This window comes from Gopherus flavomarginatus, chromosome 17 (genome assembly GCF_025201925.1).
Source record: "Gopherus flavomarginatus isolate rGopFla2 chromosome 17, rGopFla2.mat.asm, whole genome shotgun sequence".
NCBI lineage: Eukaryota > Metazoa > Chordata > Testudines > Testudinidae > Gopherus > Gopherus flavomarginatus.
In genome coordinates this window covers 11,679,767-11,698,259 of record NC_066633.1, presented here as the reverse complement: position 1 = coordinate 11,698,259, position 18,493 = coordinate 11,679,767, and the positions used below count along the sequence as shown (strand labels likewise).

The window sequence follows — 18,493 nt, the reverse complement described above, 5'->3', positions numbered from 1 at the left end:
AAGGAACTATTTGCACTTGAAAATGCTATCAGTTACCTTCTCTTTTTTAATGAGAAGCCCAGAACGTGCCAAAGTAAATGGTATTGGCAGTAGACCTAGCCCTACTCACTGCTTCTAGTTAGGTTAGGAAGGCTGCAGAACTTTACTTTACTTGAGGTGTGGAGAGTGCATGCTGGTAGGAAAGGACTAGATCTCAACACTGTAGCTATTTGTGTGTAGGCCACATGTACACTACAAAGTTCAGTCAAGATAAGTTACATCGGCATACAGCTGCCAGTGTTTGAATATTACTTGGGCACTGTGCATGCTCATCATGAGTGTCTCCATAGGTGGAAAAAGTGGTGCACTCATGGGGCAGTCTGTGGCCCGTTCCACTTCTAGTGCAGTGCCTAGTGGGACATTTGACAGTGATTTGTGAGATACCAGCAATTTGCCCAAGGATTTCTGAGAACTAGGGGTCAAGTTTCCACAGTGGTACTTTCACCATACCAAGTCTGATGAAGATTTCACAAGAGAATAAAAAATGACATCTCCATTAAACAATACACTCTGCATGAATTTGCCTGCCTCGTCCACCGTGCCAAAAAGTGGAAAAGCAGACACTCCCCTTGCCTCTGCCTTCTTCCCCTATCCAATCTCAGGACGCTGATGTGATGGAGATTGTGTAATTTGGGTTGCCATACCAGTTTTTGAATGTATTTGCTAACATTGTGCAAGTATTGTGAGCAATCAAAAATCAATGTCTTTGTTCTCTTATCTTGTGGGTGGGATGGGAGCTTTTTTTTAAATGGGGGGAAGAGAGAGAAAGGAGGCTTCGGGCAACAAAAAGTTAAGAAATACTTAAAGGAATAATGCATGTACACACGTACCCACACTCCCTTCTCCTTCATCAGTGGGCTCGTTTGTGCTCACGTAGCAGGAATGGTTTGACTCCAGTGGAGTTTCAAACAGCTCCTGACTCGCTGCATGGTCTGCGTCTGCCCTGAGAGAGGGAGTTACTCCTCCCTGCTGTGCACTGCAGGGGTCTTGGCATGAGGCTCCTCCAAAGTATCCACAGTATCATGCAGGATGCTGTCCACATCAAGTATGGCTTGCAGTTTGTTGTAGAAACAGCAGATCCCTGGGGGTGGCTCTAGGTTTGTTATTGGCCTCCCTCACCTTGTGGTATGCCTGCTGAAGTTCCTTCATTTTCACACAGTACTGTTGCTCATCCTTGTCATGCCCAGTTTCAGCATCCTCTGTGCAATCTGCACCTAGATGTCTATATTTCTTCAGCTCTTCCATAGCTGTGCTTGCACAATCTCTTCTCCCCACAGCCCGAGGAGCGCTGACTTCTTTCCTGCTCCATGCAGGAATGCATCTTGTAACTCGCTGTGCATGGAGTTGGCAAGGTCGGATGCTTGCAGAGGTGGGCTATTATATGTGCTTGCCAAGATGGGTAGGAAAAAGCATTTCAGAAGCACACAGGCTTTCAAAATCTTGACCTCCACTGCTCAGGGTTCAGAAATTGTAATCAGAGCAACCACTGTTGCTTGGTCAGGGGCATTGTGGGGTAGCTTCTTGGAGGATTGTTAGAGTCAACACAGTAATGCGGAGTCAACACTTGCACTGTGTCAGTGCAAATAAGTGAGTTGTGCCTCTGCATCATTCTAGGAGGTGGTGTTCTTGCATCGCTGTAACTGGGTGCTGACAGCAACAGAAGATAAATTTAGGTGCAGACACATGCAGAACTAGATTGAAACAAGTCGACTTGGCTGACCTAACTGTATAGTGTAGACCAGTCCTAAATGACATAGTATGCAAATACCTGAATGTTGTGCTATCCAAAATGGAACTATTGAAGGGCCATCTATCTGTAACCGTAACAAATCTCAAATCTCTTGCATGAGGGCTTGAAAAACTCACTGGCCCTTGACAAGTAGGAAGCTTTCCTTAGTGATAAAAGGAAACTAAGCCATAATTTTTGGCAGGGCTTGAACTTGAATTTTTAAAAATTTCTCACAAATGTTTGGCATTTTAAGCTATTGCGTTATTCTCTTCCTGAGATTGTTGCTTGGACGCATGCTAACAGGCTTCTCAAGGAGCAGTAGAGTTAAATTGACAAGACACTGGTTAGTTGCACCACTCACTTGAAAGCAGTAAATCCAGAAGACTGGTGTCTTCAGAAAGCTGTGAGCAGCAACCAGCCACTAGATCAGTTTCTCCTGGATACTACTCTGTTCTCTTCCTCACTTCCCAGACTTTCAAACTAACCCCAGGCCAGTAGTTATCCTAGTAGCTGTTGGCTGTGCCCCCTCACCTTACCCCAAGCACAGCATCTCAAAATGCTGGGTAATATGGCGTTATGTCCTCAGTAGTGCAATGAAAATAAAGTATTTGCTTCTATAATGCAAATTAGCTTATATCAAATCTTGTGTTATTACAGGCCTGGTCTACACTACGCGTTTAAACCGATTTTAGCAGCGTTAAACCAATTTAACGCTGTACCCGTCCACACTATGAAACCCTTTATATCAATATAAAGGGCTCTTTAAATCAGTTTCTGTACTCCTCCCCGACGAGAGGAGTAGAGCTAAAATCGGTATTACCATATCGGATTAGGGTTAGTGCGGCCGCAAATCGATGGTATTGGCCTCTGGGTGGTATCCCACAGTGCACCACTGTGACTGCTCTGGACAGCAATCTCAGCTCGGATGCAGTGGCCAGGTAAACAGGAAAAACCCCACGAAATTTTGATATTCATTTCCTGTTTGCCCAGCGTGGAGCTCTGATCAGCACGGGTGGCAGTGCAGTTCCAAATCCAAAAAGAGCTCCAGCCTGGATTGTACAGGAGATACTGAATCTGATTGCTGTATGGGGAGACAAATCTGTTCTATCAAAGCTCCGTTACAGATGACGAAATGCCCAAGCGTTTGAAAAAAAAATCTACAGGCTACACAGTGCTGCGTGACAAGCGTAAAGGGAAGCGAGAGACTCAAATAGACGCTCATAGAGGGAGGGAGGGGTACTGAGGACTCCAGCTATCCCACAGTCCCCAGCAGTCTCCGAAAAGTGTTTGCATTCTTGGCTGAGCTCCCAATGCCTGTAGGTTCAAACACATTGTCCAGCATGGTTCAGGGAATAGCTCGTCAATTTACTCCTCCCGCCCCCCATGTGAAAGAAAAGGGAAAGAAATCGTTTCTTGACTTCTTTCAATGTCACCCTATGTCTACTGAATGTTGCTGGTAGACACGATGCTGCAGCAGTGAAGAGAAGTATCCGCTCCTCTCCCCTCCCCGGTGGCAGATGGTGCAGTAGGACTGGTAACCATCCTTCTTATGAACCCGTGAGTGCTCCTGGCTGGCTTCAGGTGAGGCTGGCCGGGGGTGCCTGGGTGAAAATAGGAATGACTCCTGGTCATTCCTAGTACATGGTACAGAACGGCTGGTAACCGTCTTCATCATAGCAACTAGGGGCTGAGCTTCAATCAGCCCCCTCCCTTTCATGTGAAAAGAAAAGATTCTGTACTGCCTGGACTATCATAGCAGTGAGATGCTGGACTCCTCTCCCCTACACTGCTTAATGTCCTGCCTGGACTATCATAGCACCGGGAGGCTGCCTCTCCCTCATTTTATGTCACTAAAAACTCAGTGTTTCTTATTCCTGCATTCTTGATTACTTCATGACACAAATGGGGGGGACACTGCCACGGTAGCCTAGGAAGGTTGGGGGAGGAGGGAAGCAACGGGTGGGGTTGTTGCAGGGGCACCCCCGTGAATGGCATGTAGCTCATCATTTCTGCAGGATCTGACACAGAGCAGCTGTACTCTCTGATACACTGCTTCTCTAGTACATTTGCCCCATATTCTAGGCAGGACTGACTATTTTTAGAAACCATAAAGGAAGGATTGGCTCAGGGAGTCATTCCCAGTTTTGCTTTTGCGCCCCTGGCCGATCTCAGCCAGGGGCACCCATGATAGCAGCAAACAGCACAGAAGGACAGATAACCGTCATCTCATTGCCAAATTACACTGGCAGCAGATGGTACAGAATGACTGGTAACCATCTCTGCTATCATGCAAAAGCAAATGAATGCTGCTGTGTAGCGCTGGAGTATCGCCTCTGTCCGCGGCATCTAGTACACATACCGTGACTGTAAAAAAAAAAAAAAAGCTGAATGGGCTCCATGGTTGCAGTGCTATGGCGTCTGCCAGGGCAATCCAGGGAAAAAGGGTGCGAAATGATTGTCTGCCATTGCTTTCCCGGAGAAAGGAATGACTGACGACATTTACCCAGAACCACTCGCGACAATGATTTTTGCCCCATCAGCCACTGGGCTCTCAACCCAGAATTCTAAGGGGCGGGGGAGACTGCGGGAACTATGGGATAGCTACGGAATAGCCACCCGCAGTGCAATGCTCCGGACATCGATGCTAGCCTCGGACCATGGACGCACACCGCCGAATTAATGTGCTTAGTGTGGCCGCGTGCACTCGACTTTATACAATCTGTTTTATAAAACCGGTTTATGTAAAATCGGAATAATCCCGTAGTGTAGATGTACCCACACAGGCATCATGTGATCTTTATAACAGGGAGAACAAAGGGTGAGAGTTTACAACCCAAAAGATAGGAAATGCTTAGTTAAATCCACACTAATCACCCTTAAAGTATTTGCAGCAGTAAGAATGTTCTTATATTTAAAGGAGGCCAGGGGAGGGGGGGACGACTCTCTCCAAAGCCAGTCCTCATTCTGTCAATTACACTATTATTTTAAGGCAGCAGGCTTTGTGGGAGGCTGATGTTAAGAGTTATAGTTCTTACCTAGGCACTGACTCGCTGTCTCTGGATGAGTCACTTATCCTCTCTGCCTGTTTCCTGAACAGTAAAATGGAATACTGGTATAACCTTACAGGAGTGTTGTGAGAACTGGCAATGACTTCCCACTGAAGGAAAAGAAAAGGGCTTTAAAATCAAGCTTATGATACAGTATTTATATAGAGATTTAACACAATGCATGCTGGAAGTGCAGCATCTCCACTTACCACCTTTTATGTAATGCCTTCTAACTCTTAAGCAAACACCTAGCTCATACTTTAACTGTATCATGAGAAATTCCTTGTAAAATGTTTCTGCTGTTGGCTCTTCACTTGTAACTAACTACAGCAGGTCGGTTTGCCAAATTAAAGACCGCAGCTTGTGAGTGAATATTTGACATTGCACTTCCTGAAACAAACTGCTGACAACAGAGTTGGTTAAAGAGCCCACATAATTATGATGTCACAATAGTTAACACACTGGAGCAAAGAGTGTTCCTTCTGTTAGAATTTTTTGTTTGCTCTTAGAGAGATCTTATTTTGTTTCTCATTCTTTAGTATGAGGGTCATTTTTATAATTTTTATTTATGAAGTATCCTTTCTTTTTGAAGGTGCAAAGAAATGCTTTGCTATTGAAAGGCTAGTCCATACAAGTAAGATTCACTTGAGGGAAACTCTTTCCTTGGGAGTGCGTGCTGTCTGTGACTTTAATATTTTGTGCAGAATGTTTCAGCAAAGGTTAGAAACATGAGAAAAAAAGTCTGCACTTAAAAAACACCAGCACACACATGGAAAGTGTTTTCAAAGCTGTTCCAGAAATAACTTTCAGCATTTTCTGTAATTAAAAAGATGGTGATGTCTTCATGGAGCTCCCCTCAGGCCTTATCTGAACTTCAGATCTTCCTGTACTATGAAACAGTTTTCATGATTAGATTTTAAACTACTTCACTTAGATTAGTGGTATTGCCCTATGTGGACAAAGCATCACTTTTTTTATTTAATTTTTTTAACATGACAGAAAAATTTACTAGTTTTTTAGGTGTCTGGCACAACATTGGGACCTTAAATAACACTTGTTCAAATTGCTTCATGGCATGAGAAAAACCTATTGTAAAGGTCCCAGCTACATACTTGTCCCTATTGGGTTTCCAGGCAGCTACATACTTGTCAGCAGGTGGTCAACTTTGATGCAAAGTAAGGCTAAAATAATTGGTCTCCCCTCTGATAATCACTGGAAGCTTTCCCACTAACAAAATTGTACAGATATTCGATGTTGTTGTATTAAGAGTTTCTTAAATAGTTGTTAAATGAACAAATATATCTTATCTTACAGCAACTCTTCAATTCACTAAGTCCCAAGGGAGAAAATATTCTGTTCTATCATCATGTTGTCTGGTTAGTAGCTTCCTGTTTAGTTTTAAGATGCTAAAATTTTAATACATTATTATTATATTGGGGTCTTTCTTTAAACAATCTCAGATTTCCATTACTCATGTGAGATAACCTTCTAAAATCCATTATACAGCTTTTCTGCAAGTACTGGTACTTCATGTATGAGTTACAATTATGAGTGTTTGGTGATACCTCAGTTGTCCATATCCCTCATCACAGGTCAACGTAACTTCTTATTTTGTCTGGTATTAAACAGGATGCAATGTACAAGTTGCCTTCTTAATGGTCCTAAGCCCCTATTTTTATTGCAGCTATAAGGACCAAATTCTGCTCTTGTTTATACTTGTACAGCCTCTCTTGAAATGAAAGCAAAATTTGTTTGTCTTAAGAATCTTACAGGTAGGAGGCAAGATAAGTATTAACAATTTATAATCTTTAAACTGCTGATTTGGTATGTTCATGGGTGCTCTCCAACCATATAATTTTTCTTATTAGAAACTAATGACAAAATGTGCCTTTTCTTCAAAAGATGAAAATCTGTCAAATGTCTCTATAAACTGTGCAAATATTTAAAGCTGGGTAAAAGTAAGAGCAAAAATATTTTGGCTGTAATGTATTAAACTTTTTTGACCATCTTTTGGTGAGGGAGTATGCATGATAATGAAACTTTGCTGATTAAGTATGGTTTAAGTTGAATATCTTTTTCCAAACATCATTTTTACTTGGGCTGCAAGCAAAAGCTGACTGTATATTATCTAAACAGCGTAGGTTTCATATTTTAGATTAATAATCATTATATGGAGGGTAGTAGCAAATGAACCAGATTATTGTTTCAAGTGCAGAAGTATGACCCAGAAGCCAAAGAGAAAACTCTAAAATAATCTGTTAAACAAAGAATGAAATGTGAAAATCTTCCATTAATATTTTTCCTTCAGAGCACTGGTTATTCACATCTGGTTATTCACAAAGTTAACCTAATAATGGGGTTACCTCTTATTAGAACTAGTGTACATATATGTATATGATAATTACGCATAAGGGAGTATTTTAAATTGGGATCTCAAACAAGTTTACTAGAAATCAGAGATGAGGTGAGAGAAGAGAACCTATGAGTGTGCTTTGTGGATTCCCTGCTCAGTTCTCCAGTGCCGTGTCCAGGCTAGCTTTAGTTTGCCTGAGCAATGAGGGTTTCAGGACTATTCTGCTATCTAGTACACCTTTGCTATTAAACTGATCGAATTCAGCCTACATGTTTTCTTTGCTCAGTTTCATCCTATTATTCCTGGGGATGGAGGGGAATATCTCCATCTTTAATCCTTATACCTTTCATATGCCTGTCAATTTCTTAGTTAAAAATTGGACAAACAATACATGCTTCAAATTTTCCTCTTAAATTAGTCTTCGTTCTTGTTTCTCTACTCTCACTGCCCTCCAGTTGTCGATTTTCAAGGAGGGAGATGTCCCAGTCTATGATTCTAGGTGTACCAATGCAAAAGGCTTTCCTACTCCATGCTATGGCATCCCTGTGTATAACACTTGAATGTTAATTACCTTTCATCTGAAAATCATGATGTGCTTTAAAAGCCTTAACTAATTAAGCCTTCTTACCCTCGTTAGATCAGCAAGGGGAAAAAAGGATCACTTCCTCCACTGCTGAAACATAGTTACTCTAGTAATTTAAGTCAGGAGGTTGAGAATACTACAGCTAAAATTCCAAGGGGATTTTGTGTACACAGAATGTAATTACTTGAGGTGGAACTATGCTATTAGTGGAATTAATACAAATTTTCTTGAAGTGCAGTGGAAACCTCTATGACCACAGATATCAAGTATCTCATTTTGTCTCACCTAAAAGATGGTATTCTCAGATGAGTGTCCATTAGCTAGAAGATGAGGCCTTCATTGAGTTCTAGACAGGAAAATGGCCACCTGTTGAACTATCTACTCCAGCACCTTATGTTTTTGTTGGATCATCTAAGCATTGACCCAGCTTGACCTTGCTTAACATGTGAGATTTGACAGAATCACAGTATGTGGTATTTATAGCATACCTAAATGAGAGCTGGGCTTGGGCCAGGGAAATGTATTTGAATCACCTAATTCCTCTCGTTTGCCACGGCAGCTGCTTTCTAGAAAAAGCAACCAGTATTGAAACGGTAACTGACTGTCTTGATCCCCCCCCCCCCCCCCCAACAACTTTATTTTTTGTGTTGCGATATTACACTAGGCAGTGGAGCCAAGACAATAGCCTTCATTTGATCTTTATCATGAATACACCAGGGAAATACTGAAGAGAAATTCTTTAATATATTTAAAAAATATTGTGGCATTCAGATGATTTGAGACGTTATTTTTGACCAGCTCTCGTGAAGCAGTTGGTTCTCTTCTGAAGGATGCCCAGAACTGACTTACATTTGGCTCCTTTAGTTTACCCAGAGTCTGTTTTTGATAACAGCTTCACTTAAGTGACATGTCACTGTCTACACACACATACAGACACACGCATACCCCAAATCTTTAATTGGCAAACACCTGCCTGTTTAACTGTTATAACAATTGTCTGTTAAATCTCTTCCAGGATGATGTGAGGCAGAAAGTTCACCTCAGCACCTTTGGCGTCTTCAAGAATGGATTCATGATGGTCAATGTCAGCAACCTTTCACTGAAGGGACATGGAGCTTTGATGGCAAGAGCAACTCAGCAGTAAGTGACTTTGTATACACCTTCCGTTGTATCTTCCGTTAACATTCATGGAACATAGCAAGTATTGAGAGAAAGGAAGCTCCTTGCACTTGTTATCCCATTATAAAATAATTTCTCATTGTATGCAGCAGTACAGGAGCAGAGAAAGACATACACTTTAGGAAAAGAGAATGGTCAGACTGCTGGTGCCTTATCAAGCTCTGGGTGAAAGCCTATATTCAGGCTTCCTGTAAAATTCTTTGAGTTGAATACTGTGACCCTTTGAGCTGGGGTTGCTTCTTAAGTTGTACAGCTATTATCTGTTAGTCTGGATCTGTAAAAGCAGCAAAGAGTTCTGTGGCACCTTATAGACTAACAGATGTATTGGAGCATGAGCTTTCGTGGCTGAATACCCACTTCACTTATGGAGAATCAATAACTTGTCTGGTCTGCAATGATTATGTTGTGAAATGGTGATCTCAAATTGCTTCCTACACAGGCCTCCCCTATGGATTTTTGTAATGGTCCTCTGCACTGTTCCTATTCCTCTAAACCACCTTACAGAGCCGAATTATTTGCTGCACTAGGCTGATAGGTTCACAGTGGAAACAGTGGCTGCATCTGCATTCTGTAGTGACTCATATACCATGTAGATTAATCTCTAGGGAACTGTCACATTTTAAAAAATGCCAGTGGGCAAAATATGATATAACTTTGTTAAAGGTGAAATGCTGCTTATAAAACACGGTATTCTTTACTGCTTTTATTAGACTTGCATACAAACAGTGCTTTGTTTCCTGCTCGTTTCTTTTAAATTAGAAATATGATGTTGACATCTATTTACTGGGGAAGCAGTGAGTAATGAGGTCACAATGAACTGAAACCCAAGTAGCAGCATTTTAGCCTTAATTTGAGGCAGCTGAAAAAGGGTTCCTGGCTCACTTGGTTTCGACTTGCTGTAGTTGTGTGTGTCTCCCTTAAAAGCTATTGGGCTGAATTGAAGGCTAGTTTAAAGTTATGAAACAGACTGACTCAACAGCCTTTTTTTTTTTCCAGTTGAGGATAAATGAAGCATGAAGTTTCAAATTGGTATGGCTGAAAAATTGTTGTATCAATTTATATAACTTGGCAAATATATTGGTATTGCTATAAAATTAATTTAGATGTGTATAATATCTGATTATGTGGGTGGCTACTTGATGTTTGGTGTTGGAGTATCTGAAGTTGTCATTAGAATGACAGTGACTTCTTAATGTATTTTCCTTAGGTGAGATTCAGTTCAAACTGAACAAGGAATGATGGACACTGCACTTGGCTGGTAAGATTGAAAGAGTTGGATGTTCTCTGCCAGAGAAGACAAATCAAACCCCACACAACTGATCCCATTGTCTGCAGCATTCCAAGAATTAATGGAGTAGAATGATCTATTAGCACAAAGTATCCTGGATGGAAGTAGTTGACACTAGAGCACCCCCCTGGAAATAGGGAGTATCCCAGTTTTTTCAGCTCAAGAGCTCACTTACCATATTAGGAAAGCAGGTGTGTAACTTGTGATGTTTTGCCCTTGCATTATCAGGACGAAGAATTGGGTTACTGTATCTTGAAAAAGAAGCCAGAGCAGTATGTTTCTGTTATTCTTCTACGCCGGGACTTTACAAACAATGTCTGAGAGAACCTCAGAAAGCCTTCAACCCTGCCCTTTTTTCTTTAGATTCTGAGAGGTTTGACAACACTAGCCATGTGGGCTATCCAATGCCTTTCCCCTCAAACAGAAGAATTCAAAAGCAACTCCACAAGGAAACCCTCAGCCTGTGGGGTTTTATATGAGTGTGTGTTCTGGACCTGAATTTGTGTGTTTGAAACTAACGGAGCCAAACTGTGTTCTGACTTACCCATGGTGTAGCCTTGCTGAGCCAGAATCTGGCAAGTTGTCTTGATGTGCTAAATTCAACTAGGCTCAACATCACCTTTTAGGCTCAAGTCTCTGACTCTTGCTCATCTTAAAACAGCGGCAATGATATATTCGAGGACAGCAGCCTTTCCCGGAGTCTGTGTGGCTTATTGTCTGGGTTCTTTACCGGCAGGGGTGCCAGTATCTGACAATCTCTGCTCTCATGAGATTACCTTTAAACAGTTTGTTATCCTGTCACTGAGAAAGGGGTAGGAAGAAATGTAGGAGGCTTATTTTAAATGGCTCTAGGTGTCTGTCTTGCAGTAACACTCACAATTTCCAGGGTAGCTTTAGGTGAAAATTGGTGACCTGCTCTTTGTGTTTGTACTTAGGCAACTAGGTTTATAGTTATTCAAACAATACTGGCATTAAATAGATAAAAATAATCAAATTGGCAAATCTATTGAGAGCTTTGCTGCACGAGTATGCCTGGTCTTGTATTAAGAAATACAGCGTGTATGTTGGTACAACATGCTGCCATCCAGGGGTCATTTCCTAAGCTCGAGTCTTGAATTTTCACTTCCTGATGGCTTCTTGGAGGCTTCTATCTCCAGCCAATGTTCATCGAGTCTATTGAAGTGGGACTGTGAACGTGATGTGCTGTTCCATCACGGCCTACTCATTAACTCTAGAAAAACGTAGTTTGCGGACAGTATCTCAACCTTAATCTGGTGGATAACACATGATCACTTACTGTGCGAGGGCTAGAACAGTGACTTCTTTAGTACTAGTATTTCCTGTGAGGTACATGAGTCTATATTGATCTTCAGTTAGTGATTGTGTGTGGTCAAAGACTTGCCTTCAGGATTTTAAAGCTGGTAGGGAGCTGGTAGGTAGACAAGATTAAAACTGGGTAGTGTAATGGCTAGGCATAAACCAGAAGAAAATACAGCATGTTTGCAAATTTCTGAATTCAAAGTGTCTGAATTTGCTCTAAATGCTCTGTTCTCTAGGTGACAAGTCCAAAAGAAGCAGAACAGCAACTCAGGTAAGACTGAAACTAGTTGTTTTCAGGATAAGCTAATGGGAAGGGGTGGGGGTGGATCTTTCAGACACAAGCTGGAGTGGGAAGTGGGTGTATTGATCAGTGCGGGGTATAAGTAAGCCCTTTGTTTTCACCTTAAACTGATTTTTACCGAAAAATTCCCGGGTTTTACAAAAAGTATTCAGTTTTTTTCTACTTTTGTATCATTCAGATATATAAAATAACTTATTTTATTAGGAAAATATAATACATTGCATGAGATCTATGTATTACGATAAAACATTAGTCTGTATGTATATGCAAAGCTGCCTGTTGAAGTAAGGCTATGTATTAGTCTAGAAAATACACACAATAAACAGGCACGCACGCAAGCTCTGAAGTGCGTGCGCATCTGAACGTACTGATGAATTTCACGTTCACCACATTTCAAGCTGTTAACAGATAATGGTTAAAAGATTTGACACACTAAAATGGGAAGAAAACAAAAATCTGTCAGAATACGTTTCAGAACACAAGGAAATATTTGAAAATTTAAAAAAAAAAAGGGTGGGGGGAGAAAAAGCTGAAGTTCAGTGTATGTGCTGCAAATGGTGTGGCCCAATTATTAAACAGAACTGTTAGCCTAAAAATATTTACAAGTCTACAACAGTAAACTGTTTATTCAAATGGAAAGTTTTATTTGGGGATTAGAGATGTATTGTTAAACTCAGAGGTGGCATTGTGTTTTGAGTTCTGTCATAGTTCTGCAGCAAACCACATTAATAACTTTGAATTCCATTCATTAATCTACTGAATACATTTTCCCCCTGTCTTTCCGTCCACCAAACTGAAGCCTGATATTTACCCAGAAAAATTAATAGTTTTTTACACTGATTTGTTTTTGTTGTTGTGGTAATAAACTCTGATCCATTCCTGGGAAAATTTAAATAAAATAAAAACTGAAAACAAAGGGCCCTAGGTATAAGCATGCAAAGTGCACCACGTATTTCTGATTTTATGACACAACTGCAGTATTTACCTTTTAGAAAGCACTTCTAGATGCATTTTTTTTTAATTATTATTATTACTCTTCTTCCCCAGAATGTAATGGAGCAAGTGCACCATTTTCGTAAAGATAAAGGAGCTGTTTCATTCCAGGTAAGATTTTTGTCAGTAGCTCTTCTGTAAACTCTTTCCCTTCACTGTAGCTCTCACTGAAAAATATAAACTCACTGTCCCCCTTCATAGTCTCCCATTCCGTTAACAAATCTGCCTCTCGATAGCACACACATTTCTTTTAGATGGATTCTTCTTTTGGGGAGTAAGAGCTTTGTTCTTTATAAGGTGCATTAGAGTGTCTTGTAAATCACTCATTGACATGGTGCTCCTTTACAATGTACTAGCTTGAATGTAATAAATGTTGCTTTCTGTAATTAGGGTTACAAAAATATAGAAAAACTTAAATTAACTATGGGTTGGCAGTGTGACACCAATACTCTAAGAGGTAGATCTTCTGGGTGAGACCAGATTAACAAACTTTCTCACTTCAGTGCTCTTACTTGCTTGATCTAAAACTTAACTGCTGGCTACTGCTGATAAAACAGATTTTGTGGCATGTGACTGAGTTTGTGGTTTAGCCTTAAAAATTGTTTACATTTTACTCAGTTCTAATCTTCTGGTTCTGCCTGTCATTTGTAGGACATTGTACCATGTCACACACAATAAGCTATTGAAATGCTATGATTCCTGTATCTAATGGCTCTGGATTTATCAGAGGGCATAGTCAAGGAATTAAGTGTAGGAATGGAGTATATTTGACCTGCTTTAAGACTTACAAACAGTGGCATCTTGCTAACTTTGTGTCTGTACAGGTACGGAAAGGGGGCAGTATGATTCTAAATGTCAAGGACTTTTCATATTTCCATGGAGATTGTTTTACAGCAGAGCAGTGCTTTTCTAAGGTATAAATATGCTGACTTTCCTTGTTCTTATTTTTTCTTTTATTTTAATATCGGCTCTGAAAACAGAAAAGGTCTGTACAGACTTTGCTTCTCCAAGTGTGTTGGCAGTGTTGTGCAGACCAGTGCTCAGCTCCTATTTAGCCTTGATGTGAGTATCATGTGTAAAACATAATTTTAGAGATGTTATATTTGCTTAGTCAGTAGCATGAGATGATGCATGAGACTTCAGCATAGGAGCACCAACTCGTGCTCTGCACAGATAGCTGGGGGAGGCAGGGTGGAAGCTGGGATGGGGAAACCCAGCTGTATCCAACATATCCTTCTAATGTCTCATTTCATAGCAGTGGCATCCTCTAAGGAAGTAGTTGTAGTATCAGCTGTGGTGTAATAGGAAGAATTTAAGGAATAAAACATAGTGCCAGAAAGAAGTGGCTGAAGATGTAAAGACTCCTCCAGGGCCGTGCACAGCCTGCATACTGTGACCTAGATGCTGTGATGAGGGGAGAGCCAATGCAGTGGTGTGTGCTTCTCTTTTCTCATCAAATCCTTTTTCTTTACATAACAGCAGCCGTTAAGGGCACTGTCTAAATCTTAGTTATCAGCCTTCTTGAATTTCTGTGTGTTCTGTCTTTCTAGCTTAACAGAGGATACATCTTTACTACACATCACCGAAGGGAGCATCTGAATAGCAGAGTATTATAATAGATGTTCTAGGAAATGTAAGAACTTGGCAGCCTAAAGCTTCCCTGAGCTGCACCTTTATAATCTGCAAGAATGAGATGGGTGGGTAGGAGAGGAAATGAGACTCGAGTTGAAGGTGATGGTGAGTGGGGCTATGTGAAGATCCAGGTTGATTTAACTGGTGGTTTGCTTTTTTGTGTGTGTTAGCACCAGCCTCAGTAGAGCTTTTTAAACACAATCTGAACCAATTCCAGCTTTTTTAAAAAGGCACTTGAGTTCCTGACTTGAAGAGTTCAGTTGATGTGAAAACTTGGTTTCACTTGCTGTAGCAGTGATCTCACTAGTAGAATTGCAGTAGGAAAGTGCTTCCTTCCCCCTGACAGGAGAAGAAATCTATGGTAACAGATGTAAGAGATTTTAAGTGTTTGTTATGAATCTTTGTGAAGCCTTGTACACATAAGAATCTGAGCTACGCTCCTTATTTAAACAAGGCTCTGGCTAGTGTGTCTGATTCAAGTACGGACAGACCATACAATTCACTGCTTGTAATAAGTTGTTCCTGGAGGAAGTTACGTTCTGCTTCCCTGAATTACCCTGTGCCACTCAAGCAGCAGAAGGCATCTTCAGTTCCTATCCTCTCTTATTGTATAATGTTACTGTTCGTGATTAATCAACAGCTGCATTTCAAAAAAGTGATTCCTGTGTGTTTAGTGTGCAGTATTCTGGGACTCCTTGGGGTGGAAAGCACAATTACTTTAGGAATATGAATTCTAAGCTCGTACATCTGTCATTGTGAATTGTAATAATTAAGCTAATGGCGATAGTCAAAGGTCTCTCAGCTACACATCTAACACTTCTCTATTCGGATAGAGATCAAGGAGAAGAACCCTGAAAGTTACCTCTTAGCGGGTGAGATCCCACTTCCAAAGCTCTACATTTCAATGGCTCTCCTCTTCTTTCTTTCTGCGACCGTGTGGATCCACATCCTTCGTAAATGCAGGTAAACTAATTTTCTTCAGCATCATGACAAGTGTGAACCTGGCTTGCCTTGGTCTCTACTGGGGAACAGTTTTGTCTGTTTCCTTCCTCTTGCCTTCCCTTGACCTCTTGTCTCCCGAGAGAACTTGATTCAACCATTTTTGAGTTACAGTAAGACAACTTTGTAGTTTTAAACAGTCTTGCATGCTTAAAAAGCTTCTAAATGTAAACCTTACCAAAACTGGTTTTTATTCCTGAAGACCATTTGATTTGGTGAGAAAGCTTAATTGGAAATGGTAACTGTAGGGGACTGCTGTTACTGACAGCTAGTGGATACTCCTGTAGCTCAACAGGCACTCTAGAGGTACCACTTTGGGATATGAAGTCCCAAAAGAAGCAAAATGACTTCAAAATGCAAAGAACCATGAATTTGTTAGCTGCCTGAAATGAGCTAGATGTAAACTAACGTGAATTTCTGCGGTTGTATGTAGTGATGGTGTAGCCGTGTCAGTCCCAGGATATTAGAGAAACAAGGTGGATGAGGCAGCATCTTTTACTGGACCAAGTTCTGTGTTCTCGTTCTCTCTCTCTCTTCTCCCCTCTCCCCCAATAGAAGTTGGTCCAATAAAAGATTCTCTCACGCACCTTGTCTCTTGAATTTTCTAAAGTGATCCTTGTGCAAAATATGGTCTTACAGTGCTGCCATTTTAAATACACACATTCATCTTTACTTCAGATGGAAACCTTTATTGAAGAGAATGATGCCTTAACAGGAAGCTTGGTTTATAAGCCCCAGACAGAATGTGTCCATATATGATACAGTATCTCAAGGAGCATTTTTTTTAATGTACCTCCATGGGACTCTTGGCTTATGCTACTTCTGCCTCCTAGTGTTTACAGGAATGATGTATTTAAGATTCACTGGCTAATGGCAGCCTTCCCTTTCACAAAGTCTCTGTCCTTGACGTCCTGTGCAGTAAATAAATAGAGAATATTTTAAGTTTCTCCCATATGGGGGAAGCGGAAAAGTGGAAAGCAGAGCAAGGTATATCAGGGAAATGGCAGGTTGTGCCTTTACAGCATGTTCCCTGTGGAGATTCCAAAACACTTTCCAAATTACTGAAACACAGCTGCCTCTGGGGTGGAACATGGCAAGAATTTTGTGCCAACAATGTGCAGTATTTCTTAGGAGAAGAAGTTAATGTTAATCATTAAAACTACAGGGGACACTCTGCAGCCACAGAGCATCAACTTTACATTGAAATTTGATTAGGAGAGAGAACTAGCCTTCCTGTTCTTGGAAGTAGTACCATGAGAATGCTAAAGACCATTGTTGGCCAAGATATTAATGTTGTGTCTTGGCACAAAGGTGTGTATTCCTTTTCTTATAGACGTCAAGCAAAGACTGCTGTCTAATGAATCAACATCACTGCTGCAGAAGTTTTGGGTTTCCTTCGAGTTCTAAAGTTTGACTTAGCCTAGTAGAGCTGATGAAGTTACAGCCCTAAGTGATGTGGCTGCAGGCAGGTATAGCGGGGTAGGGTGGTCGTGCACATCTTCACTTTTCAACTCCTTTTCCTGTTTACATGTGGTCAGAAGTACCCATGATTCTTTGCCCCTCCATCTGGTCCATAGCATGGGTTCATAGGTCTTGGAGTTCCACTTTTTTTCTCTGCAAACTTCTCTTGACAGTCTTTCCCTTTTGTTTTCTGTCTTCCATATTCTTTCTTGCTGTCTTCTCCCTTCCACGCTTTCTTTGTTGATTGTTCTTCTTTGTAACGCTTCCCGAAGGTACCTAGGGTTGTGAGGCACCTCGCTACCAGCCTGCCCTTAGCGTAAGAAAGCCTTGTCTGTGCCTACTGTGGGTCAGCTCCCCAATTCCACTGACCACGGGCAACACAAGCCCTCCCCTCTAGGCCTCATAGGCCCCGCTGTCTCTCTACAGGTTAGCGATAGGCACACTCCAACCCTGAGCCCTGCAAATTTCTTCCTGGAGCGTCCAGCTCCTGATCCACTGGATCCTTTCAGGATGCACAAAGAAACAGTTCACCCCAGCTTACCAGTTTCACCTCAGTTCACTGCTCTGCCTAACTCTCAGCACTTAGATATGTTTATACTGAAATTAAGGAAAAGTTTATATAACAAAGCATAGAGATTCAAATAGAAGAATTGGAAACAAATGGTTACATTATGAAATAAAATCATGACATGCATTCTTGAGCCTGGCCTTAATTAACCAGATACTCTCCTGTCTAATAAAGTATTGCTCACCCAAAATCCCTGCAGCGCTTTACAGTAACCGTGGTGGTGGCCCTTCTTTCATGAGACATGCATACTCCTTAATGAAGGAATCCCCACCAACCACTGCGAAGTTGTTATACTCAGCCATAACCGCCAGCTCTGCTAGCTCATTTCTACAGCTCTTCGTCTCTTCCAAAGGTCTAGCAAAGAGTGCAGCCTGCTAATTCACCAAACCTCAATGTTACTTACAAGGAAAGATCACAGGCACAGTTCAGTGACAAGGGCACTCAGCTAGGTTTGTTGCCTTCAAGGTATGGTCCTAGCGGCCCATAGGAGCTTCATGTACACTAACACGAGTGCCCAGTTATAAGAAGCAGCTCAGTCAGCAGTGGAAATTTCTCTTGTCCCCTTAGCCACACAAAATTTTAAGGCAAGGTACCCCTACATTTATAGACTGAGACAGACGACTTACTTACCACCTTATGTGTTTCGTGACATCTGCTTCTTGCCCCGCCCCCCTCTTGTACCTTGCTCCAGACATCTTAAGCAAATCATCCCTATTTATCACTGCTGTCAAATCCGCTTATCTTGTGTTAGGTCCGAATGTACCAGTGCTGATCTTTTGGAATGTGTTCACAAACATATCCAATGACTAGTACTTCCTAGCAGTACCTGTGTTTTAGCAATGCAAGCAGTACCTTTGCCAAGTTCATGTACCAGAGAGTGAACTTGTAAGCGTCTGCTTTAATACATGGCCTGACTTTGGTTCAGGCCTCAGATGTTGCACTAGTCCCAGTGCTCCAGGCTCGCTCTCTTGCTCTCCACTAGGATCTGTGCATCACTGCTA

The 18,493-nt window shown here is 41.4% G+C and overlaps 1 protein-coding gene across 1 annotated transcript in view; it reads left to right on the top strand.

Annotated features, from left to right (window-relative positions):
• GPR107 (G protein-coupled receptor 107) overlaps positions 1 to 18,493 on the top strand; it is a 55,788-nt gene that overhangs the window by 1,724 nt on the left and 35,571 nt on the right. Inside the window, 10 exon segments of the mRNA XM_050927082.1 lie at positions 8,311 to 8,344; positions 8,767 to 8,854; positions 8,857 to 8,891; positions 10,138 to 10,188; positions 10,447 to 10,533; positions 11,759 to 11,809; positions 12,887 to 12,943; positions 13,784 to 13,898; positions 15,298 to 15,427; positions 16,306 to 16,371. Coding sequence (XP_050783039.1) covers positions 8,311 to 8,344; positions 8,767 to 8,854; positions 8,857 to 8,891; positions 10,138 to 10,188; positions 10,447 to 10,533; positions 11,759 to 11,809; positions 12,887 to 12,943; positions 13,784 to 13,898; positions 15,298 to 15,427; positions 16,306 to 16,371 — 714 coding nt within the window.